Source organism: Ranitomeya imitator, chromosome 4, assembly GCF_032444005.1.
Source record: "Ranitomeya imitator isolate aRanImi1 chromosome 4, aRanImi1.pri, whole genome shotgun sequence".
Lineage (NCBI taxonomy): Eukaryota > Metazoa > Chordata > Amphibia > Anura > Dendrobatidae > Ranitomeya > Ranitomeya imitator.
In genome coordinates, this window is record NC_091285.1 from 9,665,174 (window position 1) to 9,690,632 (window position 25,459).

Below are 25,459 nucleotides of genomic sequence, written 5' to 3' on the forward strand. Positions count from 1 at the left end.
TAAGTACAATGTTGTTTTGTTATTCCCACCGAGAGCAGTATTTTGATTTTTTTTTTTTTTATAGATATCTTATTATGAGGGGAGCGACTTTATTATTTTTTATAACCTCAAGTTCATCAATGTCTTTCCTAGATCGGACAGTCTGTAGCTGCAGGATGAGGCTCAAGTGTTTCACAGACCTGCAACCCGGTCTCCTATGCGACTTTGGGGTCCGGACACTTCAATGAGACACATTCAGTACAAAACCAGTCTGGACCCAGCAGCCCCCCAACATCCACTGCGGTGTTATGGGAGGTCACGGAGGAGGGTGCAGGCAGGGCCGTGCCTATAGATTCTCTAGTTTGGCAACTGGAGCTTGCAGACAAAGCCTAGAGATGCTGTGATTAATATCCACAACAGCATCCGAGCCCCCCAGTGTCAAAAATCCTAGGAGTCCGAGTCCCACCTAAATGAACGCACTGATAAAATACACAGCTAAGGTGACAATACTCATGTATGAATGAGCAGCGTAGGATCATACGCGAGGGCCCTTTTTGGTAAGTCATTCTCAATTGTGAGGAAACAGCACATGCTTTGGGACTGGCGTGCAATCATACATGAGGGGACTGGCATGGGAAACAGGATGTTGTCGCACGACCACATAAGAGGGGATGGCGCTGGACTGTGGCGTGCGATCATACGAGGGTGCCGGCGAGGGACCCGGGACTGTGTCGCGCAATCATGCATGAAGGAACCGTGGTGCAAGATCATACACGAGGGGACAGTGTGGGACTGTAGCGTGAGATCATACACAAGGGGACAGTGCGGGACCCGGAACTGTAGCGTGAGATCATACACGAGGGGACAGTGCAGGACTGTGGCGTGTAATCATACATGAGGGGACAGTGCGGGACCCGGGACTGTGGCGTGTAATCCTACATGAGGGGACGGCGTGGGACCGTGGCACGCAATCATACATGAAGGGACCGTGGTGGTGCGAGATCATACACGAGGGGACAGTGCGGGACCCTGGACTGTGGCACGCAATCATACATGAAGGGACCTTGGAGCGCGATCATAAATGAGGGGACAGTGCGGGACCCGGGACTGTGGCACGCAATCATACATGAAGGGACTGTGGTGCGAGATCATACACGAGGGGACGGCGTGGGACTGTGGCACGCAATCATACATGAAGGGACCGTGGTGCGAGATCATACATGAGGGGACAGTGCGGGACCTGGGACTGTGGCACGCAATCATACATGAAGGGACCGTGGTGCGCGATCATACACGAGGGGACAGTGCGGGACCCAGGACTGTGGCACGCAATCATACATGAAGGGACCGTGGTGCGCGATCATACACGAGGGGACAGTGCGGGACCCAGGACTGTGGCACGCAATCATACATGAAGGGACCGTGGTGCGCGATCATACACGAGGGGACAGTGCGGGACCCAGGACTGTGGCGAATGAAAACAAAGCCAAGATGAAAAATAACCCAAACACAGAATCAGACGTCATAACAGACGTAAAATAAGGCTTCCTTTATTAATATCAGTCTACAGAGGCGGTAAAAAGAGAAAAGTGCAAATTTGTACAGAAAGATGCAGGACAAAAGTGCAAACGGGAAAATTCACAGCTCCGGGAATCCCACAAATCTCATTTCTTTCAGCTTAATACAGTGTTAAATAATGTGAGGAAGAGGCTCATTTACGGGAAGGGCTGGATGCAAAGATGTCTACAGATATGGGAAGAATTCAGTAGCATTTTTTTTTAATTATTTTAGTAATTATTTTGTGTCCACAGGAAGAAAAAAATTAAAATAATTGGTGGAAAATAAACCAAAAGCATGCACAACGTAAATGGAGAAAAACGATCTGAAACCGGAAGAAAATGATAAAATACATTTGTAAAATAAATATTCACCTGCCGCCTAATAATCCCTCATCAGACCTCCGCCGACTGTAGATGATCCCACCCCTCCCCCGCTCCTGACAACCCAGCCGCTGCTTCACCCTGGGATGGAGGGTCTGCACTTCTACAGCCTTTACCGATGGACGACATAGGAAACCAACGCTCGGGGTCCGCACCGTCCGGACAGGGAGGCTACACTAGTCCGGTAAGATCAGCGCTTTTCCTGATACATTCACTACAAGTTTGCTTAAAGGGGTTCTCTACTTTGGGCTTCCACGTGCCGTAGCACTTCATGGATGTTTTATTTGGAAAAGGAGCCCTTTAAACAAAGCAGAGAGTCCGTTTCCCCGATGATCTAAGTGCTGGTTGTTGCATAGAACCACAAAAAAAAACAACCCACAAGACCGAGACCTAGAACATCACATTAAGTTGTGCATTTAAACTGCAACTTTTACTGAACAGACGGGACGGTGACGTTGACCGCGCGACAATGAAACGTACGACGAGTCCCGGATCCGTGCGACTTACTAACAAAAAAATATCGACCTGGTGTAAACTCCAATATGAGCCGTGCCGCTCGACAATTAATACTGCTCGCAGGTTACGTTGCTTTTCTTAAAAAGTGCCAAAAGTGAGAGGGGAAAAAAAAAAAAACAAGCAGGTTTCAAGTATAAGATGCCGCCACGGATTGTGAGAGGAGCTGGGACGCGACTAACTACAGACGTGACCGACCACCAGACATCAAGGCACCTACAGAGCTTCACCAGAAGACCCCCGCACAGGACCACCGCCATCTAACATCCTTGCACCACTTATCATTTAAGCTCTTCAGCGGCAGAGTTTGGTTTTACGTGGTGAGGGAGCCACGGATTTAACCCCCTCACCACCTCTCCGGCCGCACCAAACACGAATCACTTACATAATGACATATCCACCACCTGCGGCCCCAACTCCAGACTCCGGAGAAGAAATCAAAAAGCTCGACCCATGTCTTAAATAAAAAAAAAATCCCAGGTTCTCAAGGCACTAAAATTCGCAGCGGATAATATTCGGGTGGGGGAGGAGCTGGGTTCAAGTTGCCTTTATACACTTTTACATTCACATTAAATCTAATAAAAGGAGAGAGCAAAAAGGATTTTTTTTTTAATAGTTTTTTTTTTATATTTAAAGTGACTGATGAGGTCGGGACGGGCCGCTCCGCATCGTCTGTAACCCTCTAACATTCGGCTATTAATTATTACTACTGTTGTCCAACAACATAAATATATTTATATATCACAGTGTGTCCACATCATAATGATGGCAGAGAATTGTCCTCACCGAACTTTGTTTCTTTTTACTTTAATTATCTTTTTCTGTTTAATAAACTTCTATATATTTATATATTTTATAACTTTTATTCCGTACGTTGTAATGCTGCAGTCAATCGCCGTTAATAGTTCTGAAAGCATTAATGACCTATTACCGGAGAGCGGAGCGAACGCTGCGCCCTCCCCCTGCTCTCGCGGGCTGAACCGTGCCCCAATCTCACGCCACCCCAGTGTATGATGGTGCCCGGCTGTGGGGTGCCCCCTGCAGCCGATGTTCCTGCCTCCTCGGTGGGACAAGTAACGGCCGGGACGTGGGTGCCGCACTATGGACGCAGCCAGCGCCACCAGGACGTGTGCAGTCCACCAGCCGGCCGTCTTCCTAGGTAGTCCGCAGGTTGGATCCTTGTGGGTTACTGATGGATTTCTGAAGGCTGCTGCTGATGTTGAAGTTTTGTAAAGAAGTAGTCACAGTCGGGGGAAACTGGCTAATGGGCTGGGGAGGTGACGGCCCGCCGGGTCCACTCCACTGGCTTTGGAACGGTGTGCTTTGGAAGCCGTACTGTTGCGGGCAGATTCCTTTGGGGTAGTGAGCCAAAGAGTTGGCAGAGGCAGCAGGCATCGAGGCGGGGACCCCCAGGGACGGAGTCATAGACACGCACAGCTGTCCAGGGGCAGAAAACTTCCGCGCCATTCCAGGTCCCTTAGAAAAATAACAGGTGAAATGGTCAGGATTCTGCCGTCGGACGTTGTGTGACCGGGCGCTGTAGTTCGGCGTCGCCGCTCACCTCGTAGCTTGGGTGTCCGGACTTGCTGCTCTTTTTTCCAGTCAGGTTCATGGCGTCCCGAGCCCAGTTGTCCACCAGTTTGTGCAAGTCGTCCGTAAAGGTTCCCTTACGGCTGGAGGAGGAAGCGGGGACCGTGTTTGACTGGGGGGCAGCAGTATTCGAAGGGGCCACCGTGTTGGTGCTGCTTGTTCCTGCAAGAGAGAGGTCAGATCGTGGGTAAAGAGACTTGTTTGTGAGACGTCTCGCACGGGACACCCGGCGCCCTCCATGTCTAATGGAAACTGCTGCCTACATGATTAGTGACAGAACATGGGACTGGCGCCCCCCATGGGCGAATGTTATGGGCAGGAGATGGTTAGTGTGCACAGACCCCACTGCCTAAAGCCCAAGTCACACCCGATGTTCACATACGCATTGCATCCATTATTTACAGAAAGCAGAAACTCGGCCTCTGACCATTTCCCCGGATCCATTGTCATTTTATTTTTGCAAAGAGTTTAGTCAATTCACTGGACCGTGGTACAAAAAAAAAAAAAAGACCGGTGACTAAAGGCTTAGGCGAACGTGAGAAGACGTGTGCACTGGACGCAAGGCTTCACCTCCGTACACGAGGGCAGTGACCCACGTACATGTGCTCCAGAGCTGCGAGCATGTGGTGCTTGTAAAGATGCATTTCAGCACGTTAACAATTATGATACATCCAGCTCGGACGGGCAGCGTGCACGGGGCGGCCGACGGGCAGCGTGCACGGGGCGGCCGACGGGCAGCGTGCACGGGGCGGCCGACGGGCAGCGTGCACGGGGCGGCCGACGGGCAGCGTGCACGGGGCGGCCGACGGGCAGCGTGCACGGGGCGGCCGACGGGCAGCGTGCACGGGGCGGCCGACGGGCAGCGTGCACGGGGCGGCCGACGGGCAGCGTGCACGGGGCGGCCGACGGGCAGCGTGCACGGGGCGGCCGACGGGCAGCGTGCACGGGGCGGCCGACGGGCAGCGTGCACGGGGCGGCCGACGGGCAGCGTGCACGGGGCGGCCGACGGGCAGCGTGCACGGGGCGGCCGACGGGCAGCGTGCACGGGGCGGCCGACGGGCAGCGTGCACGGGGCGGCCGACGGGCAGCGTGCACGGGGCGGCCGACGGGCAGCGTGCACGGGGCGGCCGACGGGCAGCGTGCACGGGGCGGCCGACGGGCAGCGTGCACGGGGCGGCCGACGGGTCTCAAACACTCCAGCCATGACCGAGCATAAGCGTCTGAAACATGCTGTCTGTCCTGCACGCTCCCCGTCATAGCTGGATGTATGATTATTAACATGGAAAGTGCTGGGATGCGTCTTTACAACCACACGATTGCTGCTGCCCATCTGGCCGCCAGGATTGTTTGTACTCGTTTGGAAGCAGTGGGGTTTATTGCTTGCTCCGGAGCTGCGCTCACTGTTCTGCTACGTATATGTACAGAAGTCGTAAGCGCTTATATTTCTAAGCCCCCGTGACTGGATTATCAGCCCCCGTGTGTGGTCCTATGGCGGCACCAGCCCTACGATCAGTGCCGGGACACTTTACGCTGTGGCGCCCGGACAGAACATGGGATGAGGACGTTATCCGCGGACATGAGACAGATAGATGTACATAAAGGATAATTACTACAGAGCTGGTTGCAAGGACAGACTTTTTTCACCATCTTCCCTGAAGCAGAGAGAGAGAGAAAAAAAAGTGTTAGCTCGGAGCCGGCGGCATGAACCGATAGCGGGGGAGAAGGAGATCAGAGAGTAAGAAGAAGCGAGTGGTCGGGGAGGGATCAGCCAGAGCGCAGGCGGCATTCAGCAGAGCAGCCCTCCACTGGCCACACACAAAGCTGCGGGTTAAGGCAATGAGGTGAAGCTGGAGGGGCATCAGCAGACGACAGACCTGTCAGCAGCACAAGGGGCTTCCAAGATGTCAGCCAGCGCCGGACGCGTTAATGGAAAAGCTGATTAACTGCCCTGAAAAACCCACGACTGCCGGGGATCCCTGCTGTAAATGCGCATGTAACCTGCACTGACACACTGTAACAAACGGCGAGGATGTGATACGTATACGATAATGTACAAAGGAGACATCACAAGGCCGGAGGATCCAGACCGGCAGGAAAACTGCACAAGGGGAGCTCAGCGACGTCCTCTGCAGCTGCCGCGGAAATGCACATCCTAGTGTGAATGCTGGGACTTGTAGTGGGAGAGCACAGAATACAAACATGTTGTCTAGAAGCCTCTCTGCAGCGATTTGGGAATACTTTGCCTTTAACCCCTTCTAGACAATAGTAGCTGACATGTCTGGAGTGTCGTTATACAGCCGGCATCGGCCCGTAACGGCAGCGGACATCACCAGCAGTCACCGACAGCGGCAACTAAATCGTACGATTGCAGGCAAAGGGGTTTGTCATGGCAGCCGAGGACGCGAGTCACATCCCCCCGTGGCAGCCGAGGACGCGAGTCACATTCCCCTTCCCCGTGGCAGCCGAGGACGCGAGTCACATTCCCCTTCCCCCGTGGCAGCCGAGGTCGCGAGTCCCACCCCCCCCTGTGGTAGCCGATGACGCAAGTCAAATCCCCGTGGCAGCCGAGGACGCAAGTCACAGCCCTCAGTGGCAGCCGAGGATGTGAGTCACATCCCCCCCATGGCAGCCGAAGACGCAAGTCACATCCCCCGTGGCAGCCGAGAACGCCACTCACATCCCCTCCCCCCGTGGCAGCCGAGGACGTGAGTCACACCTTTCAGTGGCAGCCGAGGATGCAAGTCACACCACTCACTGGCAGCCGAGAACGCGAGTCACACACCCCCCCGGTGGCAGCCGAGAACGCGAGTCACACACCCCCCCTGTGGCAGCCGAGAACACGAGTCACACCCCCCCCCCTGTGGCAGCCGAGGACGCGAGTCACACCCCCCCCCCCCCCCTTGGCAGCCGAGGACGCGAGTCACATCCCCCCTCTCCACGGCAGCCGAGGACGCGAGTCACACACCCCCCCTGTGGCAGCCGAGAACGCGAGTCACATCCCACCTCTCCATGGCAGCAGAGGACGCGAGTCACACCCCCCCCCCCCCCTTGGCAGCCGAGGACGCGAGTCACATCCCCCCTCTCCATGGCAGCCGAGGATGCGAGTCACACCCCCCCCCCCCCCCCTTGGCAGCCGAGGACGCGAGTCACATCCCCCCTCTCCATGGCAGCCGAGGATGCGAGTCACACCCCTCAGTGGCAGCCGAAGACGCCAGTCACACCTCTCAGTGGCAGCCGAGGGCACGAGTTTTGCCCCAAACCCCCCCACATTGCAGGATGTCACCGCAGCTGTGATCGAACCTGCCGATGACTTTTCCAGATCATTTTTCCGCACAATGAAGGTCGTCAAAACAGAAAACAATGGAGGAATGACGCTTTTTGGCGATTTCACTGCATTCTGGATTTTTTTTTTCCTGTTTTCGCTACATTATAAAGTGAATGGTGAAAACTACAACTCGTCCCGCAAAAAACATGGGGAGGAAAAAAAAATGTCTAACGCCCCATTATGGCCGATCCGTAGTAAAGGTTCGTGCGCGGCGCTCGCTCCCGGATTTCTCCACATTGACCAAAGAAAATGTCTGGGAGAGTTTTACACAACTTTCAGAGCAACAATTGGGGAACTACACCTCCCAGCATGCCCCACCACCTCTCCTATTGAGAGTTCTAGTTTTGCAGCTGCCGGAGAGAGCCAGGCTCAGGGGTGGCATCCTGGGAGCTGTAGTTCTACAACAGACCACTACTCTAGGACTCCCCGGACCCCCGTCCTGTACGGCAGCCCCATCAGTACCAGTTGGGGGGGGATGAAGCATGCGAGCAGGAGGGGACGGAGGAGAGAGACGAGGAAGGAGTAAAGAGTTACACACAAAGAGCCAAGCAGGGCGTACTGAGAAATCGCGTCCTCCTGCCCGCCACTTTGAAGGACACCCGCTCGGACGCACAGTTAAACTTGGCCCAGCCTGTGATGGAAACGGAATAAAACAGGAGACAAGAAGGACAGAGACAAAAAAAACAACAGCAGAGACAAGACACGTGAGCCCGGCATCATCAGCAGCAGCACAGAGGATTTACAGCACCGAGCACTACTGCTAATATCAAGGGCACACGAAGACTGGCACCGTACAGTAATCAGTAAGGATTGGTGAGGGTCCGGGGACCACCAGCCATTCAGGCAGAGCATCGCTAGGGTCCCACAAATCGGGCACCGAGACTACGCAATGGATGGGGGCGACATTACCAAGGAACGGCACTACCGCCAGCGGCCAGGAGATGGCAGCCTCCAGCTCTGACAGTGCACAGCTCTGGGTCCGTCCCGGCTGGCACTGGATGTCGGGGTGAGCGCAGGTTTTACCTTGTCCCTGGCCCGATAAGCTCGGTGCCGACAGCGCGGCGTCACTGGTGAAGGCAGAGCACAGGATGTCACTGGAGGGGGAAGGTTTCAGGAGTCCGGACTCTGCCACACTGCAAGGAGGTAGGAGAAGGCTCTGCTGGGGCGGGGCCGCAGGCGGAGCGCTCTGTGCGGATAGGTCGCCTACAGTAAAGAGCGATACGTGTGAGGTGGAGCGGGGCCGAGGGTCTCCACCCTGTGTGCACAGCTATTCATAGCACCGTACCTGAGTGATGGGGGCTGCGGGTCCCGTGGGAGCTCCCTCTGCTGGATTTACTGCCCTTCCCCTTGGTGGGTCTCCTCCGCCGGCCAGAGAGGGGCGCCGCGGGTGGGATAATAACAGAGGGGGGCACTTTCCCCAACGCCGTGTACAGCAGCTCGATCTCCTTCTTCTGGCGCCCGTGTAGATCCTGGATCTCTCGGAGATGTCTGGAGAGGAGAGATACGAGGTTACAAGCAGCCGTCGATGTAGCAGAGCTGGAGGCGTCACCGCGCAGGATTAATAGAGGACACGTCTGCAGCGCCGCCCTCCCCCCGCCCCGGGATAACCCCCAGCGGACCCTCACTTGTCTCGCAGTCTCCGCAGCTCCTTCTTCAGCTCCTCGTCTTCTATGTCGGACTCGTTGTCGCTGCTCATGTAGGAGGAGTTGAAGGAGTTGCTGAGGCTCTGCAGGCTGACCTTGGAGCCCAGAGAGTGCTGCGCGACCGGGCTGTCGTTGTGAGAGCCTCTGGGTGGGTCACTCAGGGAGGCCGACGACTCGGGGTGAGAGGAGGGTCCGTTCAGGTGCGGCTGAGTCTTTGGAGAGGACGACCCGGGGAGCTCGGGGTCCGTGTGTCCTGGTGAAAGTTCATCTTCGGCTCGAGAAACCGAGAAGCGACCGACTTTGCCCGTGGTTGAGGACGTGGTTACTTGGAATCGTCCCACCTGAACGGACTGTTTGGGGGAAGGACTGCGCACCGGGGGGTGCGGGAAGACGACACCATCCACAATATCCAAAGGAGCAGCCGGCAAACGCTGTGGCTCAACCAAGGTGCTCTCCGGGCTGCTGCAGGACAAGGACGAAGAGGAGGTGGACGAGGAGGAGGAAGACGACGCCGGAGGTTTCAGCACATCGTCTGTTGCAACAGAGACCTAAAAACACAAAGCAGAGACATCAGCGCCAACCATCAATGACGGGGGGACCATGTCCTGGAAATCAATGCCGCAGTTCAGGACCCCCGACATCACACACCAACCTGAAATCGCCCCATCTTAAGGACCCCGGTAGACGGCTCTGCTTCTGGCTTTGGCTTTAGTGGTTCTGGAAAAAAAAAAAGTGATTTTTCTAAAACTTTCAGAATCAGGGGACAGAGACCCCCACGATCGCTCCGAGACAGAGACCCCCACGATCGCTCCGAGACAAAGACCCCCACGATCGCTCCGAGACAAAGACCCCCACGATCGCTCCGAGATAGAGACCCCCCACGATGGCCCCGAGACAGAGACCCCCCACGATGGCCCCGAGACAGAGACCCCCCACGATGGCCCCGAGACAGAGACCCCCCACGATGGCCCCGAGACAGAGACCCCCCCACGATCGCTCCGAGACAGAGACCCCCACGATGGCCCCGAGACAGAGACCCCCCCGATCGCTCCGAGAGAGACCCCCCACGATCGCTCCGAGACAGAGACCCCCACGATTGCCCCGAGACAGAGACCCCCACGATCGCCTCGAGACAGAGACCCCCCACGATCGCCTGGAGACAGAGACCCCCACGATCGCTCCGAGACAGAGACCCCCCACGATCTCCCCGAGACAGAGACACCCCACGATCACTCTGAGACAGAGACCCCCACGATCGCTCCGAGACAGAGACCCCCCACGATCTCCCCGAGACAGAGACACCCCACGATCACTCTGAGACAGAGACCCCCACGATCGCTCCGAGACAGAGACCAGGAGTGGTAATCGCCGATTCCTCCATATTCAGTCACTTCATCCCAGCGCTCATCAGAAGTTTCCCAGCAGTTGAATTGGAGACTGAGGAGTGTGACACTTACCGTCGGCGGGGGGCTGCGAGGAGGCGCTGCTGGCAGGCACGGGGGCGCTCGTCAGGCCGGCAGCGGGTACAGGCTGTGTAGAGGAGAACACGCTGTCAGAATAGACGCCGTCTTATTTCCTGACCTCCCAGTAAAAGGCCAAAAAAGCAAAGCACAAATACAACATCACACCATGCGGGGGCGCTACTGTCTACAAGGGAGAGGACGCAGGTGACGAGGGTGCACCGAGACCAAGCCGCCATTCAGTCGTCTGGATAATCTATACACTGTAGTGGCGGCCATATTGGAGAGCGATAGCCGTGCGTCCTATAGATGGAGCATCCCACGGATAACTGTCCCAAATTCATTATTTATACTTAGTGACCCTACTGGGCGCAGGAGACCCCGCATCCTGAGCCGTCACCCTCACAACCGTCACACTCACAGCGCTGGATGCGGCGACGGTGTCGGGGCTCAATGTCCGTCTCAGTTGGAAGTCCAGGTCCTCCAGAGGCTGCTGGGACTGAAATGAGAATCAATGGGGGGGTGTGAAGGTCTGGAAACGCCTGCCTGGTGCAGTCACCCCACTACATGCCCCCCGCCCTTAGTGCACCCCACTATACGACCCCCACCCGCCCTCTGTGCACCCCACTATACGACCCCCACCCGCCCTCGGTGCACCCCACTACATGCCACCCGCCCTCTGTGCACCCCACTGCACACCCCACCTGCCCTCGGTGCACCCCACTATGCGACCCCCACCCGCCCTCGGTGCACCCCACTATACGACCCCCACCCGCCCTCGGTGCACCCCACTATACGACCCCCACCCTAGGATAAGACTACATGATCAGAAGACAGAGGAGACAGACGTGCAGAGCTCAGGGGTTATGGGGGAAGGAGGAACACGAGGCTCATGCGGCACCTGAGTTAGTGACGGTCCTGGAAGAGGAGGCAGCGGTTCGCCAGGCGGACTGCCCACTGTGTGCTCTGCCCCGGCCGGGGGCACCTACAGGACGGAGAGGCAGTGCCATCAGAGGCAAGAAATAAACAATCTGCTCATAACACCCAAACCCTGCATCATGGAGGGTCAGACTAGTACCCCCATCCTCCACTGACATCTGTCCCCATCATGCACTGCAAACAATGAATAGGACGCCGAGTTAGGATCGGAGGGTCGCAGCCAATCAGCCGCCGGATAATGATTAGAAACGAGCATTCCTGTTAGCGCGATGGAAAATATAGAGAGGACTGCTGAGCTCAAGGACTATCACTCCCATCATTTGCACAATATCTGTACTATGAAAGGATACACCAGACACCGACCCAGTCATACACATGAGATAACTTCATAATCAGTTACATCCTGTATTATACTCCAGAGCTGCACTCACTATTCTGCTGGTACAGTCACTGTGTACATACATTACATTACTGATCCTGAGTTACATCCTGTATTATACCCCAGAGCTGCACTCACTATTCTGCTGGTGCAGTCACTGTGTACATACATTACTGATCCTGAGTTACATCCTGTATTATACCCCAGAGCTGCACTCACTATTCTGCTGGTGCAGCCACTGTGTACATACATTACTGATCCTGAGTTACATCCTGTATTATACCCCAGAGCTGCACTCACTATTCTGCTGGTGCAGTCACTGTGTACATACATTACATTACTGATCCTGAGTTACATCCTGTATTATACCCCAGAGCTGCACTCACTATTCTGCTGGTGCAGTCACTGTGTACATACATTACATTACTGATCCTGAGTTACATCCTGTTTTATACCCCAGAGCTGCACTCACTATTCTGCTGGTGCAGTCACTGTGTACATACATTACATTACTGATCCTGAGTTACATCCTGTATTATACCCCAGAGCTGCACTCACTATTCTGCTGGTGCAGCCACTGTGTACATGCATTACATTACTGATCCTGAGTTACATCCTGTATTATACCCAAGAGCTGCACTCACTATTCTGCTGGTGCAGTCACTGTGTACATACATTACTGATCCTGAGTTACATCCTGTATTATACCCCAGAGCTGCACTCACTATTCTGCTGGTGCAGCCACTGTGTACATACATTACATTACTGATCCTGAGTTACATCCTGTATTATACCCCAGAGCTGCACTCACTATTCTGCTGGTGCAGCCACTGTGTACATACCGTACATTACATTACTGATCCTGAGTTACATCCTGTATTATACTCCAGAGCTGCACTCACTATTCTGCTGGTGCAGTCACTGTGTACATACATTACTGATCCTGAGTTACATCCTGTATTATACCCCAGAGCTGCACTCACTATTCTGCTGGTACAGTCACTGTGTACATACATTACATTACTGATCCTGAGTTACATCCTGTATTATACTCCAGAGCTGCACTCACTATTCTGCTGGTGCAGTCACTGTGTACATACATTACTGATCCTGAGTTACATCCTGTATTATACCCCAGAGCTGCACTCACTATTCTGCTGGTGCAGCCACTGTGTACATACATTACATTACTGATCCTGCGTTACATCCTCTATTATACCCAAGAGCTGCACTCACTATTCTGCTGGTGCAGTCACTGTGTACATACATTACATTACTGATCCTGCGTTACATCCTCTATTATACCCAAGAGCTGCACTCACTATTCTGCTGGTGCAGTCACTGTGTACATACATTACATTACTGATCCTGCGTTACATCCTCTATTATACCCAAGAGCTGCACTCACTATTCTGCTGGTGCAGTCACTGTGTACATACATTACATTACTGATCCTGAAAGATTTCAGCTCTGGATAATGACCTACAGTGGCTTGCAAAATTACTCACGCCCTTAGCATTTTTCCTGTTTTGTTACCTCACAACCTAGAATTTTACTGTTTTTAGTGTTGGCATCAGTTCATGTAGAGAACGTGCCAATAACTGAACTTTTTTTTTTCTTTTTATTGTGAAAAAAAACTAATAAGACAAAATAAGTGAAACCTTCAGTGTGCATAACTATTCACCCCCTAAAGTCAGTACTTTGTAGATCCTCCTTTTGCAGCAATTACAGCTGCAGTCGCTTTGGATATGTCTCTGAGTTTTCCACTTCTGTCCAGTGGAATTTTTGCTCATTCCTGAAGGTAAAACTGCTCCAGCTCCTTCAGGTTAGATGATGTTTCCTCTGGTGACCAGAGATCTTCACGTCTGACCACAGATTCTCCGGTGGATGAAGGTCGGGGCCGTGACTCGGCCGCTGCAGAACATTCACACATTTCCCCTTACACCACTTGAGTGTTGTTTTAGCAGTATGCTTTGGGCCATTGTCTTGTTGGAAGGTGGTCTCTGTCCCAGTCTCAAGACAAACAGGTTTTGCTCAAGAACATCCCTGTATTTTCGCATCATCTTCCCCTCGACTCGGACAATTTTCCCTGTCCCTGCTGCTGATAAACATCCCCACAGCATGATGCTGCCACCACTGTGGGGTTGGTGTTCTTAAGGCAATGAGCGGTGTTGGTTTGGTGCCAGCTTGGTGGCCAAAAAGTTAAATTTTGGTCTCCTTTGACCACAGCACCTTCTTACATTTGGTAAATCTCTCACATGTCCCTTGGCAAACTCAAAACGAGCCTTACACACACATTTTCAGTAAAGGCTTTTTTTTTGCTGCCCACTCTTCCATAAAGGCCAACTCAATGAAGTGTACGGCATATTGTGGTCGTATGGACAGATACTCCAGTCTCTGCTTGGGAACTCTGCAGCTCCTTCAGGGTTACATTTAGTCTCTGTGCTGCCTCCCTGATTAATGTCCTCCTTGCAAGAGTAGAGTTTTGGCGGGTGCCCTCTCTTGGCAGGTTTGTTGTGGTATCATGTTCTTTCCATTTGATAATGTATTTGATGGTGTTCCGGGGAATTATCAGAGGTTGGGAGCTTATTTTTATAACCTAACCCTGACTTATACTTCTCCACAACTTTGTCCTTGATTTGTTTGTAGAGCTCCTTGGCCTTCATGGCGTTGTGTAGAGATCTCTTTGGTCTTCATGGTTTTGTGTGGAGATCTCATTGGTCTTCATCGTGTTGTGTAGAGATCTCCTTGGTTTTTATGGTGTTGTGTGGAGATCTATTTGGTCTTCATTGTATTTTGTGGAGAGCTCCACACAACACCATGAAGACCAATGAGATCTCCTTGGTCATCATGGCATTGTGTGGAGATCTCCTTGGCGTTGTGTGGAGATCTCCTTGGTCATCATGGCATTGTGTGGAGATCTTCAGCGGAGATCTCCTTGGTCTTCATGGTGTTGTGTGGAGATCTCCTTGGTCTTCATGGTGTTGTGTGGAGATCTCCTTGGTCTTCATGGTGTTGTGTGGAGATCTCTTTGGTCTTCATTGTATTTTGTGGAGAGCTCCACACAACACCATGAAGACCAATGAGATCTCCTTGGTCATCATGGCATTGTGTGGAGATCTCCTTGGCATTGTGTGGAGATCTCCTTGGCGTTGTGTGGAGATCTCCTTGGTCATCATGGCATTGTGTGGAGATCTTCAGCGGAGATCTCCTTGGTCTTCATGGTGTTGTGTGGAGATCTCCTTGGTCTTCATGGTGTTGTGTGGAGATCTCCTTGGTCTTCATGGTGTTGTGTGGAGATCTCCTTGGTCTTCATGGTGTTGTGTGGAGATCTTCAGTGGAGATCTCCTTGGTCTTCATGGTGTTGTGTGGAGATCTCCTTGGTCTTCATGGTGTTCATGGTGTTATGTGGAGATCTCCTTGGCCTTCATGGTGTTGTGTGGAGATCTCCTTGGTCTTCATGGTGTTGTGTGGAGATCTCCTTGGTCTTCATGGTGTTGTGTGGAGATCTTCAGTGGAGATCTCCTTGGTCTTCATGGTGTTGTGTGGAGATCTCCTTGGTCTTCATGGTGTTCATGGTGTTGTGTGGAGATCTCCTTGGTCTTCATGGTGTTCATGGTGTTGTGTGGAGATCTCCTTGGTCTTCATGGTGTTCATGGTGTTATGTGGAGATCTCCTTGGCCTTCATGGTGTTGTGTGGAGATCTCCTTGGTCTTCATGGTGTTGTGTGGAGATCTCCTTGGTCTTCATGGTGTTGTGTGGAGATCTTCAGTGGAGATCTCCTTGGTCTTCATGGTGTTGTGTGGAGATCTCCTTGGTCTTCATGGTGTTGTGTGGAGATCTCCTTGGTCTTCATGGTGTTGTGTGGAGATCTCCTTGGTCTTCATGGTGTTGTGTGGAGATCTTCAGTGGAGATCTCCTTGGTCTTCATGGTGTTGTGTGGAGATCTCCTTGGTCTTCATGGTGTTCATGGTGTTATGTGGAGATCTCCTTGGCCTTCATGGTGTTGTGTGGAGATCTCCTTGGTCTTCATGGTGTTGTGTGGAGATCTCCTTGGTCTTCATGGTGTTGTGTGGAGATCTCCTTGGTCTTCATGGTGTTGTGTGGAGATCTTCAGTGGAGATCTCCTTGGTCTTCATGGTGTTGTGTGGAGATCTCCTTGGTCTTCATGGTGTTCATGGTGTTATGTGGAGATCTCCTTGGTCTTCATGGTGTTGTGTGGAGATCTCCTTGGTCTTCATGGTGTTCATGGTGTTATGTGGAGATCTCCTTGGCCTTCATGGTGTTGTGTGGAGATCTCCTTGGTCTTCATGGTGTTGTGCGGATATCCTTTGTGTTGTGTGGAGCTCGCCTTGGTCTTCATGGCGTTGTGTGGAGATCTCCTTGGCCTTCATGCCTCTTGGTAATGGTGTTGCAGCCTCTGTGGCCTTACACAGAGGGTACACTGTATATACTGACAGATGTGTGACACACGGGATGGGAGGGGGAGGCGTCTGGTCACCAAGCATGAGACTTATGAAGAAGATTACTGACAGCAAAAATGTTTAGGGGCTTCACAGCAAAGGTGTGAATACATATACACATGCCAATGTTTACTTATTTGATCCCATAAGTTTACCGGATGCCATATTTTTTTCACTTCGCTATCTTACACTATTTAGAGCTGATGCATTCATTACACACAAATCAGATCACAAATATTTGCACCTAGGTTGTAATGTAACAACAAAATAGGTAAAAGCCAAAGGGGGTGAATACTTACGCAAGCCATTGTATTGTCAGTGCTTCCTTTATTCGTTTCTATGGTTACTGCCCCAATTTCAGCTACTTACCGGTACCCTACTGAGTGGGGGCTTGGAAGGCGGGGTCCCGGCTTTCCCTGCTGTTGCCGTGGCGACTGGGGCTGTCACATACGTCACTGGAGTAGCAGCCTGTCCGGGGGTCGGACTTTGGCTCAGGATGGGCACACCAGTAGGTCCCAAAGGCAAACTTGAAGGCGGTGCTGTTGGCGTGGGCTTGGTCTGGCACGAGACTGTGGTGGCCGGAGGTCCGGGCAGGGGAACACCTTCGAGTCCTCCAGTAGCCTCTTGCGGAGTGAGGCCGTGTGGGGCGCCCACGCTGCCATGCTCACTGAACAGCGAGCGCAACTTCTCCTCCAGGGTTTTGATATCATCGATGCCCGCCTTTGAGCTGTCGGGGTCGCCCTCGATTGAGTGAGCGTGGGTGAGACTGGGGGCCGAGCCCGGCTGACCATGCGGCAGCGAGTGCTGAAGGCTCGGCCCTTGGTGGCCCACTGGCAAAGCTCCTGGCAATGGGACCTGGGAGGACAGAGGTGTGGAAGCTGCTCCTCCTGCCTGAGCAACGACAGGTGTGGTCGCAACGTGGGCTGGATGGATCAGTGGCTGATTGCCAGCTACGGCCAAGCCAGCAGCTGCCACCCCGGCATAGGTAAGCGGAGAAGATAAGGGCAGGGACATGCCCGCCGTACTGGCCGCCAGCGATCCCTCTGCTGACTTCATGCTGCCCTCGGGCTGAGGCACAGTCACGGGCGCACCTTCTACAAAGCTGGGTGCAGAACTGCTGCTGCTCAGCTGGACCTGTGCTGGTGGTCCGGTGCCCAGGATGACCGGAGCAGACACGGAGGTATGAGGCACGCTCCCAGCTAGGCCACTGGTCGGCTGCGGCATCGGAGGAGACGTAAGCGACTGTTGTAGCCCTGCAGCGGTGCTGACCGGGGGAACAGACTGTACAGGGGCAGACGTCATAGCAGCAGGGGCAACTGGGACCCCCATGACCAGAGGCAATGCCGGTAACGAAGACACCGGGAGAGGAGTGGCTGTGGAAACGGATACACCGGATGACTCCCCACTGGCCGGCGGCTGAGTAGACACACTGGTGATTGGAGGCACCGAGGTTGGCACACTGCTCCGTGCCGGCGTGGCAGTCACCGCCTCCACCAGCGGATGTGGGGCAGCAGTGTGCAAGCTGCTGGGGATGGTGGCAGATGGTGGGGGCAAGGTGGACGAAAAGGAGCCGGCCAGATTCGTCAGTGAGGATGGGAACGGGGGTCCGGTCTGGTTAAAGATTGGTGGAGCCGTGCTGGGACCCTCGGCCATTTGTGCCAGCTTCATCTCTGCAAAGGCATTATGCAGACTGACCGAGGACGCGGAGTGAGAGAGGTTCATCCCGGGACCGTGAGATGCTGGGACTAAAGGGAGAAAAAAAAAAGGATGATACCGACAGCCAATATATGGGGCGGGATGCAGAGCGGCCCTCATCCCCCACCAATCACCTGGAAGCGGAGGATCCTGAGCCGGAGGGGTAAAGAAGGTGGGCTCCCGCAGGCGACTCTCCGGGACCGGACTCACGATGAAGCGTCTCCCCGCGGAGTGGACCACCTGCATGTTCAGAATTGGGGCGAGGTCTGCAGGAGGACCAAACATTAAATTACCAACTCCGTCCACACGGCCCTGGTCGGGGGTCCGGTCCTCACTTCTGTGCCAGGCACAGTGCAAGCTCACGGTCCAGAACAACCCATCCAAGGACTGGACGGCACTGTTAGGAAAGAAGTGGTTGGCATTTACCTGGTCGCTGGGGCAAGTAGTAAATGGGGTCCGGATGCCTGAACTCGCCCTCCAGCTTCTGGAAGGAGAAGACGCAGTCACTATGTGCTACAGACATAAAAGGAGCAGCGTCGCAGTGGATGGGAAGGAGCAGTGCCACGGGGAAGTCGAGGGGTTGTGAAAGCTTCGGTGGGGCAGGGGCTCAGCACCTCCAGTACCTGTCCCTCCGGGTAGTAAGCGTCGTCCTTTATCTGCATGCTTTCCGCCTCCTGCTCGCCCTCCGGCTCCGCAGTTACGTCCTCGCTCAGCATCTCGTCGGCCTTTTCGATAATGTCCTTCACCTGCTCCACAAAGGATTCTCTCTCGGAGGCCAAGATGAATACGTTCTGAACCTACGGGGAGGAAAAAAAAAAACAAAGTATTTAGCGGCCGAGATGTGAAGCTTGATCCGCAGACCCTGATGTAGGCAGGTCGCTCACCATGATGGTGGCGATTTCCTCCGGGTTGTCTCCATCCAAGTCAAACTTGAAGGTGACCATCTTGCGGTTGTGGGTCTCCAGCTGGCACTCTACAACTCGATCCCCTTTGTTTGATACCTAATAGGAGAGCTGTTATGAAGACGCAGAAGGATCATAAACCATAAAAAGCTCTGCGGAGGGGTGACTCACGTTGAGAATCCTCAGTTTGGGGCGCGCCGACTTCTCGTTTCGGGATCGGCTACGCACTGACTTCCGGTAATGGCGCTTGGTGGTGCGGCCCTCGTGTCTTCCAGTGGAAGCCGCCGTTCCCTCATTGCCGTCGCTCAGACCTGATGCCACGTCTGAGTGGGCGCTGCAACAAGAAGAAAAACATATTTCATTTTGACCAAGTCTTTTTTTGGCTGGTGACCTTGTAATCCTTTACCTCCCGCGATGCATAAACCCATCTAGTGACACTTACCTGTCCATGGAGGAGACCACCTGGGTGGTCTGCGGCTGCGTCTCCACAGGGGCAGCGCTCTGAGGTACCTAAGATAAGACGTAGAATTATTACGCAGATTTATCACCCGAGCAGATGATGACAATGTACAATGGCAGCCTGACACAAAGCAAAGACCATCGGCCGCTCATCTGCTTCAACATGCAGGACTGGTGACCGATGCCCAGCCCCCCGCCATGCAGCACCGGACCCCCAGCAGTGAGGAGGAGCAGAAGACACAGCAATAGCCCAGCAGCGGTGAGACATGGACCCTCCGGGCTGAGCCATGCTAGTGGGAAGGTGAAAGACTCACGCCCCAGGAGAAAGACCAGTGACAGCACGACCGCCACAACATGGAGCCACACTGCGGTGAGAGAAAGAGGACCATGTATGGGGGTCCACAGGGTCCCAAGTGTTCACAAGATTACATGTACGGGGGTCCGCACGGTCCCAAGGTGCTCACAAGATTTCATGTACGGGGGTCCGCAGGGTGCTCACATGATTACATGTACGGGGGTTCGCAGGGTGCTCACAAGATTACATGTACGGGGCTTCGCAGGGTCCCAAGGTGCTCACAAGATTACATGTACGGGGGTCCGCGGGGTCCCAAAGTGCTCACAAGATTACATGTACGGGGGTCCGCAGGGTGCTCACAACATTACATGTACAGGGGTCCGCAGGGTCCCAAGGTGCTCACAAGATTACATTTACAGGGGTCTGCAGGGTGCTCACACTATTACATGTATGGGGGGGTCCACAGGATCCCAAGGTGCTCACAATATTACATTTACGGGGGTCCGCAGGGTCCCAAAGTGCTCACAATATTACATGTATGGGGGTCCGCAGGGTCCCAAGGTGCTCACAAGATTACATTTACAGGGGTCTGCAGGGTGCTCACACTATTACATGTATGGGGGTTGCAGGATCCCAAGGTGCTCACAATATTACATGTATGGGGGTCCGCAGGGTCCCAAAGTGCTCACAATATTACATGTATGGGGGTCCGCAGGGTCCCAAGGTGCTCACAATATTACATGTATGGGAGTCCGCAGGGTCCCAAGGTGCTCACAATATTACATGTATGGGGGTCCGCAGGGTCCCAAGGTGCTCACATCCCTGGTCTCTCGTCAATGCTGTTTTGCCAAAATGTATCAGTTCAGGTAAAATGTCTATGGCCAAAGTTTTGATTAATGGTGGTCCGAGTGCTGAAACCCCCAATCATCACCAAAAAAGTCTCTTTCCTCCAAGACTAAAGATGCAAAGACCACGGGGCGATCTTCAGTCTAGTAAAAGAGCAGTGCTAGGCAGAGACCCTCTGCATCTCCATTTCAGCGATTGTGGGGGTCTCAAGCCAGAGGAAAGTTTCCGCCACACCTCTACGACATGCGAATCACTGTCCACCATGTCAGGTCTCGGCCGTAGCCTCCCCGTATTGTGCTGCTGTAATATGACGCCATGACTGAGAATCGCCTTCGTACCTCTGTGACGGGTTGTGATGGTGGCGCCGCAGGCTGTTGCGCTGCAGGAAGGACGCCGCTGATCTCCATGTAAGGCTGCGGCACGCTACCCTGGTAACCGGGCTGCACCAGGGGAGGGGAGACCACCGACGGAGGGTGACCAGCAGGAGGGGGTCCGGTCTCTACAGGGAAATGTGATGGAACCAGAGCAGGAAAACCCTAAAATAGAGAAAGCAAAGTATGATGTCAGCAACACAAACACGGAGAAGCGTGGCGTCTAAACATAGGGCGAGACAGTCATCCGATGCCACAATGACCACGTCACTGCGACGTACACAGACAGCTCCCCAAGCGGAGCCGGTGCCACAAGATCCTGTCTGCAGCCACCACTAGGGGGAGCTCCCTGTATACAGAGATACATGATAAGATCCTGTCTGCAGTCACCACTAGGAGGAGCTCCCTGTATACAGAGATACATGATAAGATCCTGTCTGCAGCCACCACTAGGGGGAGCTCCCTGTATACAGAGATACATGATAAGATCCTGTCTGCAGCCACCACTAGGGGGAGCTCCCTGTATACAGAGATACATGATAAGATCCTGTCTGCAGTCACCACAAGGGGGAGCTCCCTGTATACAGAGATACATGATAAGATCCTGTCTGCAGCCACCACTAGGGGGAGCTCCCTGTATACAGAGATACATGATAAGATCCTGTCTGCAGTCACCACTAGGGGGAGCTCCCTGTATAGAGAGATACATGATAAGATCCTGTCTGCAGCCACCACTAGGGGGAGCTCCCTGTATACAGAGATACATGATAAGATCCTGTCTGCAGCCACCACTAGGGGGAGCTCCCTGTATACAGAGATACATGATAAGATCCTGTCTGCAGTCACCACTAGGGGGAGCTCCCTGTATACAGAGATACATAAGATCCTGTCTGCAGCCACCACTTGGGGGAGCTCCCTGTATACAGAGATACATAAGATCCTGTCTGCAGCCACCACTAGGTGAGCTCCCTGTATACAGAGATACATGATAAGATCCTGTCTGCAGCCACCAATAGGGGGAGCTCCCTGTATACAGAGATACATGATAAGATCCTGTCTGCAGCCACCACTAGGGGGAGCTCCCTGTATACAGAGATACACGATAAGATCCTGTCTGCTGCCACCACTAGGGGAAGCTCCCTGTATACAGAGATACATGATAAGATCCTGTCTGCAGCCACCACTAGGGGGAGCTCCCTGTATAAAGAGATACATGATAAGATCCTGTCTGCAGCCACCACTAGGGGGAGCTCCCTGTATACAGAGATACATAATAAGATCCTGTCTGCAGTCACCACTAGGGGGAGCTCCCTGTATACAGAGATACATAAGATCCTGTCTATAGCCACCACTAGGGGGAGCTCCCTGTATACAGAGAGATGATAAGATTCTGTCTGCAGCCACCACTAGGGGGAGCTCCCTGTATACAGAGATACATAAGATCCTGTCTATAGCCACCACTAGGGGGAGCTCCCTGTATACAGAGAGATGATAAGATTCTGTCTGCAGCAACCACTAGGGGGAGCTCCCTGTATACAGAGATACATAAGATCCTGTCTGCAGCCACCACTAGGGGGAGCTCCCTGTATACAGAGATACATGATAAGATCCTGTCTGCAGTCACCACTAGGGGGAGCTCCCTGTATACAGAGATACATAAGATCCTGTCTGCAGCCACCACTTGGGGGAGCTCCCTGTATACAGAGATACATAAGATCCTGTCTGCAGCCACCACTAGGGGGAGCTCCCTGTATACAGAGATACATGATAACATCCTGTCTGCAGTCACCACTAGGGGGAGCTCCCTGTATACAGAGATACACGATAAGATCCTGTCTGCAGTCACCACTAGGGAAAGCTCCCTGTATACAGAGATACATGATAAGATCCTGTCTGCAGCCACCACTAGGGGGAGCTCCCTATATATAGAGATACATGATAAGATCCTGTCTGCAGCCACCACTAGGGGGAGCTCCCTGTATACAGAGATACATGATAAGATCCTGTCTGCAGCCACCACTAGTGGGAGCTCCCTGTATACAGAGATACATGATAAGATCCTGTCTGCAGCCACCACTAGGGGGAGCTTCCTGTATAAAGAGATACGTGATAAGATCCTGTCTGCAGTCACCACTAGGGGGAGCTCCCTGAATACAGAGATAATGATGAGATCACAATTTTGCCCCGTTGCACCAGTGATTATCAGATTACACTCAATCATGACAACTCATTCTTTTTCCCCCTCTTGTATATTACAGCTTGTCCGGTATCAGGATTTTCCTGCACCCTCGGCCGTGATGTCGACACCCGGGGCCGTCACTCACCTGGGGGAGCGTGGAAGCCACTTGCACCTGGGTAACGATGGGTTGGACCTGGGCAGGTTGGTTGGGCAGAGCAGCGGGTATCTGGTACTGCGCTGTTGGATGGGTCTGGGGCTGGTGCTGTGCGCTCTGAAAAGAGATGAAAAACATTCCCGAGGGCACAAATGTTACCGAGGCAGCAGCCATAATGGCCGAGGATGACGCTGCACTGTTACTGGGGAAGGAAGGGGAGAGGTCAAAAGTGTCACCTGAGCGTGTGGGGCTATCTGGACGCTGACAGCACCGGGCATGGCTGTGGGATGAGGCTGCCCGGGTACCTGTGCCAACTGCAATAAAAAGACAAAATTAAAGTGCTGAATGACGACCAGTGAACCTCAATATTGAGCCGCGGCATCTTCTTCCCCCGCGTTTCGTGCCCGCCCTAGATTTGCCCACATAACGCTAATTACGGGCAGATAAATTTGGCTCTGGATTGGGATTAGCTAATAATTGGTCCTTGGGAGAAGCGGAGTACTCACTAGTGACAACTCCCCCAATGCGGCAGCCCTTGCAACTACAACCCCCAGCATGCTAGGTCCCTTTTTTGTGGTGGAGACCCCTTTAATATCTAAAACACATTTGAGCCCCCCTGAAGACCATTACATCCAGAGGAGGAAATCCAAAGTCTGGAAAGGACCAAGAGTAAAGGGCAAGAATACAGAAACGGCACGCATGCGGGACCCCGCAGGGACCACACTGGAGGAGCGGGACCCCGCAGGGACCACACTGGAGGAGCGGGACCCCGCAGGGACCCCACTGGAGGAGCGGGACCCCACTGGAGGAGCGGGACCCCACTGGAGGAGCGGGACCCCACTGGAGGAGCGGGACCCCACTGGAGGAGCGGGACCCCACTGGAGGAGCGGGACCCCACAGGGATACTGGGGGATCATTACAACCCATCTGCTATCCTACGGTGTTGCGGGGTCCGGTCTGATCCAGCATGGCTGCAGTGTGAGATGTAGGGTCCTTCTTCCCTGCCCCCCGATGATGGAACACATAGCTAACAACCTGGGGGCCATAGATGGCGGTCTGGGCAGCGCACGTCACTCCAGATGGGGGGATGCAAAAGACTACAGGAGGGTCTTGAGGGAGTTTCAGGGGGTACGTCATGGGCATCTCCGGCTTCTGGCTGGATCCCGGAGGCAGAAGAGACAGATATTCTCCGCAGTCTCTCTGGGACGAGTCGTTGGAGTATTCCGGCCTGTTACAGATGAGTGGACACCGGGGGGCCGGGCCCGGGGGTCTGTTCAGCTCCTCGGTCACAGTCTGGAGACGATTCTGCAGCAACGCACTGTAGGAGACCTCCTCTATCCCCCCGGATGCGCAGCGGGCACAGTAGACACGGTGGGGCACGTACACGGCACCCTCGGGTCCGGAGGAATGGACGTGAAACTCGAAGACACAGCTGGGTGGTCCTTCGGTGCCCTGTGCGAGGACTGGTGGAGCAGACTGCGGCATGAACACCTGATGGAACATGATCTGGGGCTCGGCGGTCACCGGGGCAGACATGCTCCCCAGAGCGGATGGCTGGGCAGCGCCGGTCTCCAGTCTCAGCACTGGGCGGGTCAGGTAGGTTTGACCAGTCTGGTAGTTATACACGGAGCCAACTTGGGCCATCATTGGTTCATTCGGTTGCCCGGTGGCTGCTGCGGTGCTGTAGCCCTCAGCCTGTATGTTGTAGGGCACGCTGGCCAGATATATGGCCTCCGCCGGTCTCGTCTGGGAGTCTCCGGCACCATCATGTCGGAGGTTCGTTATCCTTTGTGCGCTCGTCCCATCCAGTGGGGGAATGGGGCCAAGTGTCCTTACGGGGGGCTGTCCATGATGGCGGACCTGCGACTCCAGGAAGGACGTGCTCTTTCTTCTTTGGCTGCTGGCCGCCATTGGGGACACGGTCGGTGGTGGAGAGAATGAAATGGGACGTTCGTGAATGGTCGGGAAATAGTGCGACGAGTCTGGGCGTGGAGGATGCGCCGTGGGTTGTGGCTGCAGCAATATGGAGGAGACAAGTGAGACGTTTAGACAGCAAGAAAACAGACAGATGGCACATAATACAGTCGCCGAAAACCAACGGGGAGCGGGGAGGATGGAGACGGACAACGAGAATCGGCCATTGAACACATGGCGGCCGGCGCATCGGCTGCATTGACAGAGACATGACTTGCTGTACCAGCTGCTTTCCAGAAATCACCATTTACCCCCAACATGGGCTGTCACGGGTGAGGACACCTGCACCTTCCCACCCAGCTTTCCCAGAACCCTGAGAAAAATCTGCAAGAAGATCTCGTCCATAGGGAAAA

The 25,459-nt window shown here is 53.9% G+C and overlaps 1 protein-coding gene across 1 annotated transcript in view; it reads right to left on the reverse strand.

The window, feature by feature from the left end:
- Window positions 1–1,513: 1,513 nt before the first annotated feature.
- The window catches only part of WNK1 (WNK lysine deficient protein kinase 1), a 72,392-nt gene continuing 48,446 nt past the window's right edge, over window positions 1,514–25,459 (reverse strand). The window contains exons 11-32 of the mRNA XM_069761874.1: window positions 24,072–25,145; window positions 23,369–23,446; window positions 23,124–23,249; window positions 20,767–20,964; window positions 19,271–19,338; window positions 19,000–19,162; window positions 18,811–18,927; window positions 18,550–18,723; window positions 18,353–18,410; window positions 18,061–18,192; window positions 16,601–17,976; window positions 11,352–11,435; window positions 10,872–10,949; window positions 10,448–10,520; window positions 9,643–9,707; window positions 8,973–9,538; window positions 8,633–8,835; window positions 8,371–8,550; window positions 7,882–7,978; window positions 5,633–5,739; window positions 3,994–4,184; window positions 1,514–3,908 (exon numbers count right to left, since the gene is read on the reverse strand). Of these exons, the coding sequence (XP_069617975.1) occupies window positions 3,588–3,908; window positions 3,994–4,184; window positions 5,633–5,739; window positions 7,882–7,978; window positions 8,371–8,550; window positions 8,633–8,835; window positions 8,973–9,538; window positions 9,643–9,707; window positions 10,448–10,520; window positions 10,872–10,949; window positions 11,352–11,435; window positions 16,601–17,976; window positions 18,061–18,192; window positions 18,353–18,410; window positions 18,550–18,723; window positions 18,811–18,927; window positions 19,000–19,162; window positions 19,271–19,338; window positions 20,767–20,964; window positions 23,124–23,249; window positions 23,369–23,446; window positions 24,072–25,145 (5,529 nt within the window). The 3' untranslated portion in view covers window positions 1,514–3,587. The remainder of the gene's footprint in view (window positions 3,909–3,993; window positions 4,185–5,632; window positions 5,740–7,881; window positions 7,979–8,370; window positions 8,551–8,632; window positions 8,836–8,972; window positions 9,539–9,642; window positions 9,708–10,447; window positions 10,521–10,871; window positions 10,950–11,351; window positions 11,436–16,600; window positions 17,977–18,060; window positions 18,193–18,352; window positions 18,411–18,549; window positions 18,724–18,810; window positions 18,928–18,999; window positions 19,163–19,270; window positions 19,339–20,766; window positions 20,965–23,123; window positions 23,250–23,368; window positions 23,447–24,071; window positions 25,146–25,459) is intronic.